General features: G+C 35.6%; 1 protein-coding gene across 4 annotated transcripts in view; it reads left to right on the top strand.

Moving 5' to 3' along the window:
• PIK3CB (phosphatidylinositol-4,5-bisphosphate 3-kinase catalytic subunit beta) overlaps nt 1–16,604 on the top strand; it is a 161,018-nt gene that overhangs the window by 87,256 nt on the left and 57,158 nt on the right. For all 4 annotated transcript variants that reach the window (XM_033132719.1, XM_033132718.1, XM_033132716.1 and 1 more), the window contains 3 exons: nt 6,276–6,455; nt 8,958–9,128; nt 10,016–10,093. In XM_033132719.1, the coding sequence (XP_032988610.1) occupies nt 6,276–6,455; nt 8,958–9,128; nt 10,016–10,093 (429 nt within the window). The remainder of the gene's footprint in view (nt 1–6,275; nt 6,456–8,957; nt 9,129–10,015; nt 10,094–16,604) is intronic.

Here is a 16,604-nt window from a genome sequence, read left to right as displayed (position 1 = left end):
GGAGGGCGCAGCTCAGTGACCTATGTGGGAATGGAGCCAGCAACCCTGTTGTTCAGAGCTGGTGCTCTAACCAACTGAGCCATATGGCTGCCCCGGAAATATGTTTTTGTTTGTTTGTTTTTGGCTTCTTTGTCAAAAATTATCTGTCCACATTTATGTGGGTTTATTTTTGGGTTTTCAATTCTATTCCATTGGTCTGTGTTTCTATTTTTCTGCCAATACCATACTGTTTTGATTAATATATATATATTTTTTGGAATTCCAGAGAATATATCAGAAGCATGAGCGGAAATGTGAAAAATAGTGAAGCATGTAGAGTAAAACTATGAAGAATAAGTATTTCCTCTCTTGAGTAGTCATTATCTGAATACCCACAGTTATCATTATATAGACATAGTCACTGATGAATTATATTTCTCCCTGCTAAGCCGAATTATCTGTTCCTACCCATATGGTCAGTGTATTTATTGGATAGTGTCTCATCTATTGTTGTTTCCCGGAAAATACGACCTAGCCGGACCATCAACTAACTCTAATGCGTCTTTTTGGAGCAAAAAAAAAATAAGATCTGGTCTTATATTGTATAATAATATAATATAATATAATATAATATAATATAATACAATACAATATATATAATACTGGGTATAATATAATATAATGTAATATAATACCAGGTCTTATATTAATTTTTACTCCAAAAGAAGCATTAGAGCTGATGGTCCGGCTAGGTCTTATTTACGGGGAAACATCGTATAGCTATTTGTAAGCCTTGGGCAATACATTGCAAATTGATTGCCCAGGAAGATTACAAGTCTTATAAAAGATGTAATGTTTTCTGAAATATATGAAAGTGATGCTGGAAAACTGCCTGAAATATAGGGAAAACCAGTCAAGTTGAGTTCTGACCAAGTCAGTCCAGTCAACAGTTTATGTGGAGAAAATTAACAAGGGTGATGATGACACACTAGTACATCTTTAAAAGACATGAATTTAATTATCAAGAGATTAAAATAGGCCCTTGGAGAAAAGATTGGAGCCCATGGTACTATATACAATTCTATTATATAAATTCTATTGTCTTAATTGTGTCTCCCTCAAAGCTGATGAGAATGAATGTTTTTTCATATATTTATGAAGCATTTGTATTTCTGTTGTGTTTGTTTTGGTTATTTTTTAGTTAGGTGGTTTTTGTATTGATTTGTAGAAGTTTTTGATGTTTTGGGGCTAGTGATGCTTTGTCATTTGTAAGTGCTGTGAATGTATTCATTCAATATGTGGCTTTTCATTGCTTGTTTTGTTTGTTCTGCTTTGTTTACTTTTTATCCTCATTCTGGTCATGTTCAGATTTCCTCATTATGTCATCTGTATATACATGTATACACAGAGAGCATAGCAATTTGAGTATTGCTGCTTCATATAATAATGCTAATTTATTTATATTGCGCATACACACACGTATGAACAGAATTGGTGAGTCAGGTGTATGTGTGTAATCAGTTTTTAATAGATACGGCTAAATAGTTTTTCAAATTTACATTTCTACTAGTAGTATTTTGAGAGTTGGGTTTCCCCATATCTTTGCTAATACTTGATATTGTCAGTATTTTAAAATCTTGTTAAATTTACCATTTTCCATTTTATGGAATTTTAAGTTTTTCTTAACACGTCTTCCTTGGGGTTCTCTTTGATTGTTCTTTAGGTATACTTGCTCTTTATTTTCAAGCTGCTTTTAATTCTTGGAAAACATTAACCATCCTTGCTTTATTTTCTATTAATTTTAATACCTGCAGTTTTTTAAGCCCAGTTCTGTTTTCTGTGATTTCTGCAGGTTTCTTGCTATTTGATAATGGTATTGTCCTTTAGATTTGTATTTGTGAAGCGTTTATGTATGAAATAGAGAGTAGATGGGCATCATAGAATAATTATATTAAGGAGGCTGGGCTTTATCATTCAGACTTGAGGTATTTAATACAATATCTACTAACCACATGTACATATTTTATTTAAAAATTCAGTTCTTCACAGTAGCCACATATCAATTCTCAAGAGCCAATTGTGGCTACTGGTTATTTTATTAGCACAGAATAGACTGTTTCCATTATTAAAGTTTTATTGGGTACAACTGCTTTAGACAGTTATGACCATTTGTATTAATGTTAAAAAAGTGTCGTATTTCTTTACAGCTCTCCTTTTAAAGATAGATTATTTTCTAAGCTGGGTGAAGGTTAGTGCAAGAGTTAGGGAGATCAAATAAGAATTATGTTGCTGTTTAGGAGAAATTTAGAGTCATTGATGTAGATGAGCATTACTAGAGATACAGAGAAGATGACAGTTGGCAGCATTTTAGAATGTAAGTTCATTGGTATCTTATTAGGAGGTGAGGTGTGGATGGAAAGGGGAATGATGGTGACTTCTCAAGTGACTGGATCTTAGCTCCTGTACTTTGATGTATATGGTACTAACTCATATAGAAAATACTGGAAAAAAGGGTAAAAATACTGGAGAAAGTAGAAAGATACCTTGTAGAAAGGGGAGGTGACTTAAAATTAATTTGTTGGAAAATATTGCAAAATTAATTTTAGGTCAGTGTAGAGAATTTTCTAATAGTCATAATTGTCCAGAGTAGCAGTTGGCTGCATTGAGAGATAGTGAGCTTTCTTATATCTTCAATATATGATCATATGGTGGGAAATTATTTTGCTAGATTCTGAGCGGATTCAGGTATTATTAAGTAATCTTTAATTTCTTTACCTTTGGGATTTATGAACAGATTTAACAGTATTCCATCTCAACTATGTCTTCATTTTTCACTGATTAAAATTTATGTTTCTTTTACATGTTTGTAACATCAGACAGAATTGTTAATTTATGGTTCAGTTGGTATAAAGTATAGGTCTCTCCTTACCAGAGACATCATATAATTCTTTTCTTAATATAGACTAAATTTGAACAACTACAGGTTGGTTTTTTTAAAACTTTTTATTTTATTTGTTTCAGGTGTACAAAGCAACGTAATAAGCATTTAAACACCTCACAAAGTGATAACCTACCCCCCAAGCTACTACCCCTCTGACATCTTATATAGTTGTTACAATACCATTGACTGTCTTCCCTATGGTGTACTCCACATCCTGTGACTATATATACCTATATATTTAGTTATAGTTGACATTCAGTATTATTCTACTTCAGCTCTTCAGGTGTATATAGCACAGTGGTCAGGCATCTACACAGTCTATGATGTGATCTCCTTGATAAGTCCAGTTCCCTTCTGGCACATTACATGATCTTACAATTTACAACATTGTTGATTATATTCCCCATACTGTGTTAACTATCAATTTATATTTCTTTTTTCTTTTCTTTTTTTTTTTTTAAGATTTTATTGGGGAAGGGGAACAGGACTTTATTGGGGAACAGTGTGTACTTCCAGGACTTTTTTCCAAGTCAAGTTGTTGTCCTTTCAATCTTAGTTGTGGAGGGTGCCGTTCAGCTTCAAGTTGTTGTCCTTTCAGTCTTAGTTGTGGAGCGCGCAGCTCAGTTCCAGGTCCAGTTGCCATTGCTAGTTGCAGGGGGCGCAGCCCACCATCCCTTGCGGGAGTCCAACCAGCAACCTTGAGGTTGAGAGGACGTGCTCCAACCAACTGAGCCATCTGGGAGCTCAGCGGCAGCTCAGCTCAAGGTGCCATGTTCAATCTTAGTTGCATGGGCGCTGCCCACCATCCCTTGTGGGATTCGAGGAGTTGAACCGGCAACCTTATGGTTGAGAGCCCACTGGCCCATGTGGGAATCGAACTGGCAGCCTTCAGAGTTAGGAGCACAGAGCTCCAACCATGTGAGCCACCGGGCTGGCCCCAATTTATAATTTTTAATGCCTTCACCTTTTTCAACCTGACCCCAACCCCATTCCCATCTGTCACCCTGATAGATCTAGTACCTATCTGGCATCATACCTAATTATTACAATATTGTTGACTACATTCCTTATGCTATAACCTACATTCCTGTGACTACTGTATAATACCCAATTTGTTCTTCTTAATCCCTTCCCCTTTCACCTGTCCTTAACCCTCCTCCCAATTTAAAGAAGTCCCTCTAGAATACTTGAACCCTGTTTCCCTGAAAATAAGACCAGTATTTATATGATATGATATGATATTATACCCGATCTTATAGTAAAATAAGAGTGGGTCTTATATTAATTTTTGTGCCAAAAGACGCAGTAGAGCTGATTGTCCAACTAGGTCTTATATTTGAGGAAACACGGTAATACTGGTTTGGTGGTGATGAACTCCTTCAGCTTTTTCTTGTCTGGGAAGGTCCTTATCTGTCCTTCAATTCTAAATGACAGACTTGCTGGGTATAGCAATCTTGGTTGTATGTTGTTGCTTTTCATCACTTGGAATATTTCCTGCCACTCCCATCTTGCATGCAAAGTTTCTGTTGAGAAATCAGCTGACAGTCTTATGGGGGCTTCTTTGTAGATAACTAACTGCCTTTCTCTTGCTGCTTTTAAGATTCTCTCTATATTTAACCTTTGGTGTTTTAATTATGATGTGTCTTGGTGTTGAACTCTTTGGATTTATCTTTTTTGGGACTCTGTGCTTCCTGGGTTTGTATGTCCATTTCCTTCACCAGGTTAGGGAAGTTTTGTCGTTATTTCTTCAAATAGGTTTTCAATTCCTTGCTCTCTCACTTCTCCTATAATGAGAATGTTGGTATGCTTATGTTGTTCCAAAGGCCCCTTAAAGTCTCCTCAATTTTTTGGATTCTTTTTCCTTTTTGCTGTTCTGGTTGGGTGTTTTCTGCTACCTTATCTTCTACATCACTGGTTTGGTCCTCTGCTTCATCTAATCTACTGTTGATTCTCTGTAATATGTTCTTTGTTTCCATTATTGTATCCTTTATTTCTGACTGGTTCTTTTCCACGGTTTCCAGCTCTATTTTTATGAGATCATTGAGCATTCTTATAACCAGTGTTTGGAACTCTGCATCTGATAGATTGCTTGTCTCCATTTCGCTTAGTTCTTTTGTGGAGCTTTGTTCTGTTCTTTCAATTGGGGCATGTTTCTTTGTCTCCCCATTTTGGCTGCCTCCTGTGTGTATTTTTATGTATTAGGTAGGGCTGCTATGTCTTCTGGTCTTAGTAGAGTGGCCTTATGTAGTAGGTGTGCTGTGGGGTTCCATGGCACAGTCTTTTCTGTTACCTGAGTCACACACTCCAGGTGTGTCCCTGTGTGGGTTGTGTGTGCCCTTCTCTTGTAGTTGAACCTTCGTTGATGGCTGCACATCAATATGAGGGACTGACTCTTGGGCTCACTGGTTGTGAGGACTGGCCTGGACTACAGTGGAAGAGTTGTTGTGTAGGGCCTGATCCTACAGAGCAGGACTGCCTCAGCAGGACTCTGGTGCCTGCCCAATCTGTCCTTTGGGTGTGTTGCACTTGGAGACAGCTAGGTGATGCTCCAGCTCATTTTGAAGCTGGTCACTGGGGGCGCTAGCTCCAGGACCACCTTGGAGTGGATCTGCTGTAGGTCTACTTCAGCCACAGCCCGAGCCCCACCCAGGGCTACCTAGCGGGAGACACAGAGAAATCTGCAGATGACTGCCACCTGTGCTGTGCTTGGAAACACCTTTGGGAGGTCAAGCCATGAACCAAGGCCGGCTGCCACTAGTATTGGCTTAGGGCTGTACAGCCATAGGTACAGGACATACTCAAGCCAGGACATACTTGTCTGGGTTCCGCAAACCTTCCTACCAGTCTGGAGGTGGCTTCTTCTGCAAGTCCTTAGTTGAAAGGCTTCAGTTCAGCTTGATTTTAGGCGATTCTCAATAATGTTTGTTTTGTAGATTAGTTGTAATTTTGATGTGGTTGTGAGAGAAAGTAAACACAGTGTTTACCTACTGTGCCATCTTGGTTGTCCAGGTTTTTTTATTTTTATTTTTTAACTTTTTAAAGACAGATATTCACTGGGAAATGCATAAACTACCTGATGATAAACTTTCGTTAAATATTAATCTGACCTGTGGTAACTGTGGTACTCTGTATAGTGTAAGATGCACTGCAAATTATCAGAAAATCTTAATAAATTTGACGTCGACACATTATATTTAGAAAATAGAAAAATTTACTGGAATATTAAATGTAAAGAATGTACATATTTCAATATTATGTATGGCTGTTTATAATATAATAGTAAATACAAGTGTAAAGAGTGTTTTGTTTTTTTAAGCACAAATGTAAAATTGCACCTTTTTTTACTCTCTTCTAGGATGTGTTTAGCTTTCAAGTGTGTCCTGATATGAATCCTGTCAAAATAAATGAATTGGCAATCCAGAAACGTTTGACTATTCATGGGAAAGAAGATGAAATTAGCCCCTATGACTATGTATTGCAAGTCAGTGGGAGAGTAGAATATGTGTTTGGTGATCACCCACTAATCCAGTTCCAGGTATGTGTGTTAACTGTTTACCAGCGGGGTGTGTATGTGTGTGTATGTATGTGTATTTAACAATTAAAATTTCTGGTAAAAAGTATTACCATAATAGAACATTTGGAATCTACAGGAAATAATACAGAATTAAATAATAGATATCCATAACCGTATCTCCCTCTGAGATAACCATTGTTAACATTTTGGCATGTTTTTGTCATTTTACTTCAAGTTATATATATTTTTGGCATAATGATTGTATACATTATGTGTGTATTTATAATGTTTGCATTCTGCTTTTTTGATTGAATATTTCAGTGTTATAATTTCCTATAGCATTATGAATTCTTTAATACAATTTGTTACAGATGCCTATTTATTTCATCATATAAACATAATGATTTATATATAAAATATACTGGTGGAAGTAAAATATGAAATATTTTGACTAAATAACCACTAATGTACTAACTAACCACAATAACTAACTAAATAACTAAATAACCACAAATATACTAACTTATTTGTGATTATCAGTTAACTGTCTAAAGTAATATTATACATTTTCATTGTGTATTAGAAAACTTTTCAGTTTCAGTCCAATATTTATATGTGTAATCTCCCTTCTCCTCCTTTTTTTGTTACTTCCAATGTGGTAGGAATTTTCTAAGAATTAGGTATGACCATCCTCAAAAACTTCCGTTAATCTTTGAAATATTAATTACAATTTAGTCATGAATTCTCTGATTATATGCTTTATGGAAGGCACGTAAGGGCATAAGATATTTTTGGAGTAAAGTGAAGTTTAACAGATGTGCAGTGCAATGCCCTTCCCCTACCATAACGTATGGTATCTAAAGGATAGGATCCTGCCTTTGCATTTAAAGAACTTAAAGATATTTTAGTTGAAATTACGTTTGGAGCCTGAATATGGTCCTTACATAATAATAGGCTCAATGCCAAGTTAGATAAATAGTAACAAGATTGTAGAAAAATAAGTGTTTTTGTGTGTGTGTGTGTGATTTTTGTTTTGTTTTAAGAAAGAGGAATACATGCATGCCAAATATTAAATGATGTTTGAGAATAAGAAACTGATTTATTAGCAGGTATAACAGGGAATTTTATACATCTTGTTTTAAGATTTTTGGTGTGGCCTTTAATTCTTACGCTTTGGTAGGTAGAAAGTCAAACAGCAGTTACAGCTTTGCACACAGCTTTGGGAGCTGTGGCATTCTGATAGTAAGTGCTTGAACTCTAGCCCGTGAAAGGAAGAAAGAAGATGAAAAGTGCTTGGTGGCAGCATAGAAATAGAAGTACTGCCTTCTTCCCTTCATGTATTGTCTTCTTTTAAGTAACCTGCTTCTTTAACACTTTTATCTTATCTTGAGAAGGGGAAGGTATATTGTTTTGCCAAACATTAGAATTGGTCATAATAAAGAAAAATAGGCATGCATATGTTTTTGTACAGGTCATAAAAGAGACAATATACAATGTGGGCAAAGGAATGTGAAGGAAATGGAATGATACGTCTCTCACAGTGATAATTTTTAAATGAATATATCATAATATATAACTCCCACTTATAGGCCAGCCTGGAAATGTTTTTTTTTTTATTTTATTTTATTTAAAAGAATGTATTTTTAGTGGCTCTGAATTGAATACAATACATTGAATCACACTTCGTATCTGTATAGGAAAGTTATTCTTTTGAGTAATACATTGGATTTCTGTTTAGTTTGTTAGAAATCTTTGGTAATGTGAATAACCACACCCTTATTTATATGCCTCTGGAGAATCATCTTGGTTTCATGGAAATAAAACAGCATCAAGCTCTTTTGGTGGCCAATAGATTTTTTTTCTGGGGAGACAGTAATGGTTGCCTGGTACCCTGTGCTGCAAAGGTATCAGGTCTACCGCAAGGATCCATGGGAAAGTATGAGTTGGCCACCTGAGGGCTTAAGAAATGGCCATATGTGTATTTACATGTTCACCTTTCCTCACTGATTGGTGAAAGCTGCACTGTGATATCTGTCTGTGATGATCAAGTCCTGCCCTGGAAAGTTGCGCTGATTGGTCAAACTGTCGTCAGGTATTAAGTGCAGAAAAGAGAAGACAAAACATCTAGACTGAAGCATGTTATTTTTTTCAAGGTTTAGCAGATAAACAAAAAAAAGTCAGGCAGGTGGATTTAAATCCAGGTCTGAAAGACACTAGATGTTAACTTAACCAATCTGATTTTCATTCTTTAATCTATTAAATGGGTGATAATCTCTTTTACAGAGTTTTTATGAAGATTAGCTAACATAAGAAGTGTCTAGCTCAGTTCTTATGTACTTAGATGTTCAATTTATGGTAACTTTTTAATGTTGTGGTTTTAATTTCTAATATTCTTGATATTGAGTTAAGATATTCTTTCGTAGATATTCTTTTGTTATAGTGTTGCTCCTCCTAATTTTATTCTTCTGTTGATTTAAGTATTTGCTCGAATATTCTGACCTTATTGTTTCTTGCTGCCGTTAGTATATCCGGAACTGTGTCATGAACAGGACCTTGCCCCATTTTATACTTGTGGAATGTTGCAAGATCAAAAAGATGTATGAACAGGAAATGATTGCTATAGAGGCTGCCATAAATAGAAATGCATCTAACCTTCCTCTTCCTTTACCACCAAAGAAAACGCGAATTATTTCTGTAAGTTTCATTTGTAAACTTTTGGCAATTCCAAGAGGCATGTCATTTCGTTAGGTTATGTGCTTAAGTCTCACCCATATTTTCTTTGCTCACTTCTCCTTCTATGAAAATCAATACATATTTGCCAATTATCCATCACCATTTATTAATAATTATGTCTAGCTACTATTGTTTTTCCTTATCAAGCTACATATAAATGTAAATATGCCATTTATATTTTTGGTGATCTTTTGTGCCAAAGAAATATGCCACTAAATTTGAGACGTCTTGAGACTAGAGCTAAACATAGGACTTCAATGAGTAATTTGAGACATTGTGGTAGAAAAAGTTAGATGTGCAGAAATAGTTGGTTTCCTAGTATATTTCATTTCTGTCAGCTTAGCTACAATAGTGTTTGTGTTATAATTTGCCTGTCTTCTTACTGAATACTTTTAGACTTTAAATGTATCAAAGGCACCATTTTCTCCGGAATATAATAAATTTGTATAAAGCAAATTTTAAGTTTGTGCTCATGGGAACAGTTAACATTTTTTAATAGTTATTCATTCTTAACAAATTGTATTTAGCCACTCATCGATTATTAAGATACTGCCTATATATTAATTTAAGCGGTCAGTTGTTAATATATTCAGAGCTTTTAATACTTTTTGTTTATGGTCTTTAATTTCGTGAATCTCTTAGCTGTATTGGAATGCTGCCTTTTTTTTTTCCATGAGAACTAGGTGCTAGTGGTTATGATGCTTAAGTTAGTATATGTGACTTTCAGTTGTTAGTTCAAAGCTATTTTCATTATTTTGACAGTGGACATGAGAACTGATAAGATGATTTCATTGCTAACATAAAATATTGATATCTTTCATTAAAATACTCTTTCACTTTTTTTACAGCATGTTTGGGAAAATAACAACCCTTTCCAAATTGTTTTGGTTAAGGGAAATAAACTTAACACAGAAGAAACTGTAAAAGTGAGTACTTGCTAAGATTTAAATTTGTTATCTGCTCCATTATTTGAATAACTTACTGATATGCTCAATGACTGTCACATTGGAGATTAAATTTTACCCATATTGGTCAATTACATGAAATAAAACATGGTAATTTATTATAAAACAATTAAGAATTGTTGTTTTAAAGTATTCTTTAAATAGTTGAAGATGCACTGGATAGCTTGAAATTTTCCAGTAATATATTAGGTAAAAGAAATTGCTTTAGATCAGAAATTTAGCAAGTGAAATTTAAGCTGAAACTGTTAGTCACATGTTTGTATGCAAGCTTACTCTCCTGTCTCAGCCTTGCTTAGAGTTGCACCCAGCCTCCTCTCTCAGCCTCCTTCTTTTTCTTTTAAACTTGCTGAACACAGAAAATGTAATACCATTTCCTGGAAGAAAATAGATGACTACATTATAGACCACAAGTTGTTAACACGTGGGGATTTATTGCACAACCCCATACAATTAAGTGAAGACTTAACTAGGCACTTTGTCTCAAAGTATAAAGCATGCATTTTCTCCTATTTTGCTTGGCAGGAAATTAAGTGAATAGTTTTGTGATCCAAGAAAGAGATTCAGTTAGTTAGAGATGTTTGCTGGCATGATGATATATTCAGGAGTACCTTGCCAATGATTACTAATGGCTTGCTTTTATAAGGGGACATTAAAGAGTCTTTGGGTAGCTGTCATTAAAATAAGAGCTTTTTTGCTCTTACATTCTCAGCTAGAATTTTTAATGAGTGTGCTTATGCCAGTTAGCCTTTGTTTTCTATTTTAGTTGTAATTTTATTTTTTCCTTTAATTAAAATTTTTCTTACTATTTTCTTTTCTCCAATTGCAAAAGTATGACATTGCTGCAACAGGTAAAAAAGTCCAAACATGATTAAAGAATAAAGTTACTGATCTCTCCTACCCATCTTTTTATCATCATATGGGATTTAAGGTTAACTGGCATTGTGAGTGACCTCTGCATTTATACAAATATATATAAATATATGGTTTGGGGATTGAAGGGGTTTTGGTTATGTTTATTTTGTTGATTGGTTGGTTTGTTAAACAAAAAGGGATGATATTATATACATTGTTCTACGACTTGATTTATTCACTTTATAGAAATCTTGGGCAGTCCGAAATATTCAATAGAAATCCTTGGGTAGTATATTCCTAAAGGCAAGAATCACATATAGGCAAATCTATCCTCAAGTTATATGGAGTATAATATACATATGTGGTTTTGTTTAGTGACTTGTATGTATAGATGTGTAATTTACATTGTAAAATGGGAATTCCTACCTGTTCATTCCATTTGTAGTTTAATCATATTTATCTTCTGTAGATAATTTACATTATTTAATTCTTTTGTAGTTATTCTCTTATTATTTAATTTCTTCCTGAGGAAGACCAAAGTAGCCTTCACTACCTGCTTTATTTTCTTGAGCCTTACATATTATTTCTTTGTCAGTGACAAAATAAATTATTTCTTTATCAGTGACATTTTATTTCCATAGGTTGTGCCAACTTCCTTTAGCTATTTCAAGCTGCATTGACTTTATTGTTTGTGGTCATATGTTCCTAGAAGTAATGGACTTAATGACGTGTACTATTTAAAGAATCCCCTACTCAAAAAAAAAAAAAAAAAAGGAAGTGTACCCCCTTTCCGCTTCATCTAGTTCTCTAGTCTTCCCTTGCTGACCTTTTTCTTTTTCCAGCGGGGTTATATAGTTGAATTTAAGTAACTTAATACAATTATGGCATGATTTTCTTGTGGATACATCCCATTCTGTTTAATTGCTTCACAGGCTAGGAGCTCCAGTACAATTATGAAAAGAAATCTGAAGGAAAAAAAAGGGGGGGTGTGTACCTGTTACTTCTTTCTTTCCAAACTTTTTTCCTGGCTAGGACCTACAGTATGATGTTAAATAGAAGTGATGAGAATAGATGTTATCAGTCAGTATTCTCCAGAGAAACAAACAGAACCCATGGGGGGTGTGTGTGTGTGTGTGTGTGTGTGTGTGTGTGTGTATGCACGTGCATGTGTACACAGATATGCACATGCAAACACATATTTAAGGAATTGGCTCACATGATCTTACGGAGTTGGTTATCTTCTGTGATCTTTAGGGTTATTTTGCAAACTGGAGACCCAGGAGAACCGATAGTTTAGTTTAGTCTGCGTCTGAAGGCCTCAGAACCAGGAGGGCCTTTTGTGTAGTTCCTTTTGAAGGCTTGCAGGTTCAAGACGCAGGTCAGACCCTTGAAAGATAATCTCCCTTCCTTAAAGTTAGCTATGTCATATAGTAACCTAATCCTGGGAGTGAGACCCATTATATTCACAGTCCCAGAGATCTTACAGGGCACATGACGCTGAAGTCTGTAATGAAAATCCTAACTATTCAGTGAAGATTCATTACTCTGCCTGGCTGGCACTTCAGTGTCTTTCAACTCTATGAGAGTGCTTAGAATTCTGTAACATACTGCTGCTTTCCTGGTCAGTCTTTTCCCAGCCTTGTGATGTTTTCACTTTTCTGGTATGCATCGTAATATTCAGCAGAGTAGTGAATTCAGTACTGCCTAAAACCTAGAAGATGGTGCTGGTACAGTCAGAGAGCTCTCAAGAAGCCCTCTAGTTATAGCGATAGTGGAAAAAGGGGTCTTCTTACTCTCAGAGAAACTGCAGTCCCCCCCCCCCTTTTCCCCTCTCTTTTTTGTTTCCTATTCTTTTCTCAGTTCTTATCTGCCCCAGTTTCTAAGAAGTCCTGTGGCAGCAGTAGCAGCAATGGGAACAGGCTTAAAATGCAGAGTTGAACCATCTTCTCTGATTAGAGGAGTTGTAGTCTCAAGAGAATGGGGTAAATCCTCATTGACTCCCCCCAATCTGTCCTTTCTGTCCTTCTGCTGTTTGGCATAGTTGCAGGAAGTGTGGGTGAATAAAGACTCAGCTTTCTGGCTAGATGACAAGAAAAGGCGAGCCCCAGGCAATCAAAAAATACTTGGATGATTGCAGAGTAGGAGGAGCTTGGGAAAGCAACCCCTTAAGGTTGTTTACGCTTACATGTTTATTCCTGAACTGAACGTTGTGGATCTGAGTCTTAACTTCCTACATACTTGGAGAACTGAACGATGCATACTCATAAACTGCCACTCAAATCTCAGACTGGTCACAGTATGATGCACACATAGAACAGAGCCAAAAAGCCCTACAAAGGATTTGAAAACTGAACTGGTATTGGCACCACAGCATACAGAAGGCTTGTTGGAGCTTGCAGCCTGTATCTAATCATTGCCTCCCAAAACAAACACATAAACTCCATAGGATATAAACAAAATCCAGAGTCGTATAACATAATGATCATAATATCTAGGATACAATTTAAAATTAATAAGTGACATGGGCGTGGTCCATTAGCTCAGTCAGTTGGTTAGAGCATGGTGCTGATAACAACAAGGTTGCCGGTTCAATCCCCGCATGGGACACTGCAAGCTGCGCCCTCTTTAAAAAAAAGAATAAATAAAAATTAGTAAGCGACATATAAAGAGCCAGGAAAATCTCAAGTTGTATGTACAAGATAACATATCAATGCTGAGATGACAAAGATTTTGGAATTATCTTACAAAGATATTAAAACACTTACAAAAATACTCCAACAACTTTGGACAAACACAGTTGAAAGAAATGGAAAAATAGAAAGTCTCAAGCATGAAATAGAAGATATAAGGAGGAACCAAACAGAAGATTTAGAAATGAAAAATAAAATAATGAATTTAAAAAATTTACTGATTGGACTCAGTGGAATGGTAATGTGGAAATGGTAATGGTAGTGGAAAAAGGAATGAGTCAGTAAACTTGAAGATTAATAAAAAAATTTCCAGTTTAAACAACAGAGAGAAAAATGATTGGAGGAGAAAAAAATACTAGAGCCTATAACAATATCAGAAGGTCTAACATTTGTATAACCTGAATCCCAGAAAGAAAAGAAAAAAAGACTGCAATTCAGAAAAACTGTAAAGAAATTATTACTGGGAGCTTTCCAAAGCTGGCAAAAGATATAAATATTATAGCAGATTCAGGAAGTCCAGCAAACCCCAAACAGGAGAAACCCAGAGAATTCCAAGCCCAGATACATCCTATATCACACTTATTAGTCACGAATCATAACCCCCCATTGCCTAGTTATAAGGGTCTCAGCACTGCTAACCTGTTACAATTATGTATAACCTGAGGAAAGAAATTGTAACTTAATGTTTTTATCTCCTTAGTTTAGTGCCTAGAACTCGAAATATTTTTTGGAATGAATTAATACATTTTAATTTTAACTATCTGTAATATCTTTGTGTCCTTAGTTAAAGGTTAGTACACAGCATCTCCCACAAATCAGAACAAATCTGCCTCTTTACAAAATTATATACCTACTTCATGAAATCATGGGCATTTCAGCCTGTTCATGCTACTGATCTGTTTTTGTGTCTAATATCTAAAGGCAAAATGTAGTGGATTTTGGCCATATTGTCGAAGAAGGAAATTAGGTATTGATGCTGGGATAAAGTGTCATATCTTGCCCAACACAAAGCATTTTTAATTGGTGAGTTCAGCAATGCCGTCTGTGTGCAGGCTTGGCACATCCTTGCTGTAGCGCAGTGGTGAGTCTTTTGCATTATAAAGCCTGCCTTCTCTTGCTCTCCAAGTGTTCTGGGGCTTGTGAGAAAGTGTCCCTTTGGGGGCACTTGGACAATAAAATGTGTGACTGTATTAAGCATAGTGATGGTTTATAATTCTTCACTTTTCAGAATCTGGAGACATCCAGACCAGGCATCAGGAAATGGGACAATTTTGACAAAATGTCACATGATACAAGTTTAGTGAATGGTTTTTCTTACTGCTTTTTCTAAAAACAAAATCTTAAATATTTGATACTATGGGAGATTTTAAATTCAGAAAACAATTTTTTTCATTTTATTTTAAATGTAGATTATTTTTCCTATTCTTGTTTGTTTTTAACCATATATTTACTTTAATCATTTAAGGAGATTTCTCAAGAAGACATAATTTTAATGACTTGGTCTTAAATAAATTACACTTTAACTATTAGATAATGAATGATATTTCAACACATTTCCTCAAAATATACAGGGTCTCTTTTTTGTTTATTATTACCATGCGCAATCCAAGTTAGACTCATTCTTTATTATTCTTTTCCAGATCACACCCTTTGCTGTTGTTGTTTATAGTTAGTATAGGACTTTTCTAGCCATTATACTTGAAGTTTTTTTTGAACTTTTAACTAGCTGATCCATAATTTTACTTCATTCCTTATGTCTGAATTTTGCCAGAAGTTGGTTGATGGAATTATAACTAGCATTTTTTTAAAAACATTTTAGGGGTTCACAATTTTTTACATTATACTTTTCTTTCAAAAAAAAAGGGAAGGGGAACAGGACTTCATTGGGGAACAGTGTGCACTTGCAGGACTTTTTTCAAGTCAAGTTGTTGTCCTTTCAATCTTAGTTGTGGAGGGTGCCATTCAGCTTCAAGTTGTTGTCCTTTCAGTCTTAGTTGTGGAGGGCGCAGCTCAGCTCCAGGTCCAGTTGCCATTGCTAGTTGCAGGGGGCGCAGCCCACCATCCCTTGGGGGAGTCGAACCGGCAACCTTGTGGTTGAGAGGATGCACTCCAACCAACTGAGCAATCCGGGAGGCAGCTCAGCTCAAGGTGCTGGGTTCAATCTTAGTTGCAGGGGGCGGAGCCACCACCCCATATAGGACTCGAGGAATTGAACTGGCAACCTTGTGGTTGAGAGCCCACCTGGCCCATGTGGGAATCGAACCGGCAGCCTTTGGAGTTAGGAGCATGGAGCTCTAACCGCCTGAGCCACCGGGCCAGCCCTGTTTTGTTTTTTTAAAACAATTAACTAACATTTACTGAATACTTATATAGTAGATGCTTGCTTATTTGTATTTCGCAAAAATTGTCAAAAAGCAAGAGATGCTAACGTTTTTGAGCTCAACAGTTTATTGTAAGTAGCTTGGCTTTATCACAAAAACATTGAAAAATAATTCATTTTTTAAACTTGAAATTTTTCTGAATACACTATATATTCCATATTCAAAAGATGATAAATCCTTAAGTCTTTAAGTTCACTTACAGTAAGAGTTGAATATCATTTTTATCCTGAAATTCCTTACTTCCATACTATCATACAAAAGATGCAAAATATGTTTTATGTGTGTTTGGTTTTACTTATGATTTACTTAATCTAATTTCACAAATGATTTGAGGTATGTGCGTTCCCACTTGCATGTTCTTGTGCTTTTGCTCTGTGTGCACGTGTGCACACACACTTTCACTCTCACATATACACACAAAATATACACAGTTTTGACTTTTTAAAAAAAAGAGTATATTTAATGGCCAAAAAAGTCAGGAGCAAGATTCACAGTAGATATGTAAATAATAAGATCTTGCGTAACTACTTGATGTGGACTACAGATTTT

This window comes from Rhinolophus ferrumequinum, chromosome 17, assembly GCF_004115265.2.
Source record: "Rhinolophus ferrumequinum isolate MPI-CBG mRhiFer1 chromosome 17, mRhiFer1_v1.p, whole genome shotgun sequence".
NCBI classification, from domain to species: Eukaryota; Metazoa; Chordata; class Mammalia; order Chiroptera; family Rhinolophidae; genus Rhinolophus; species Rhinolophus ferrumequinum.
This window is presented reverse-complemented; position numbering and strand designations above follow the sequence as displayed.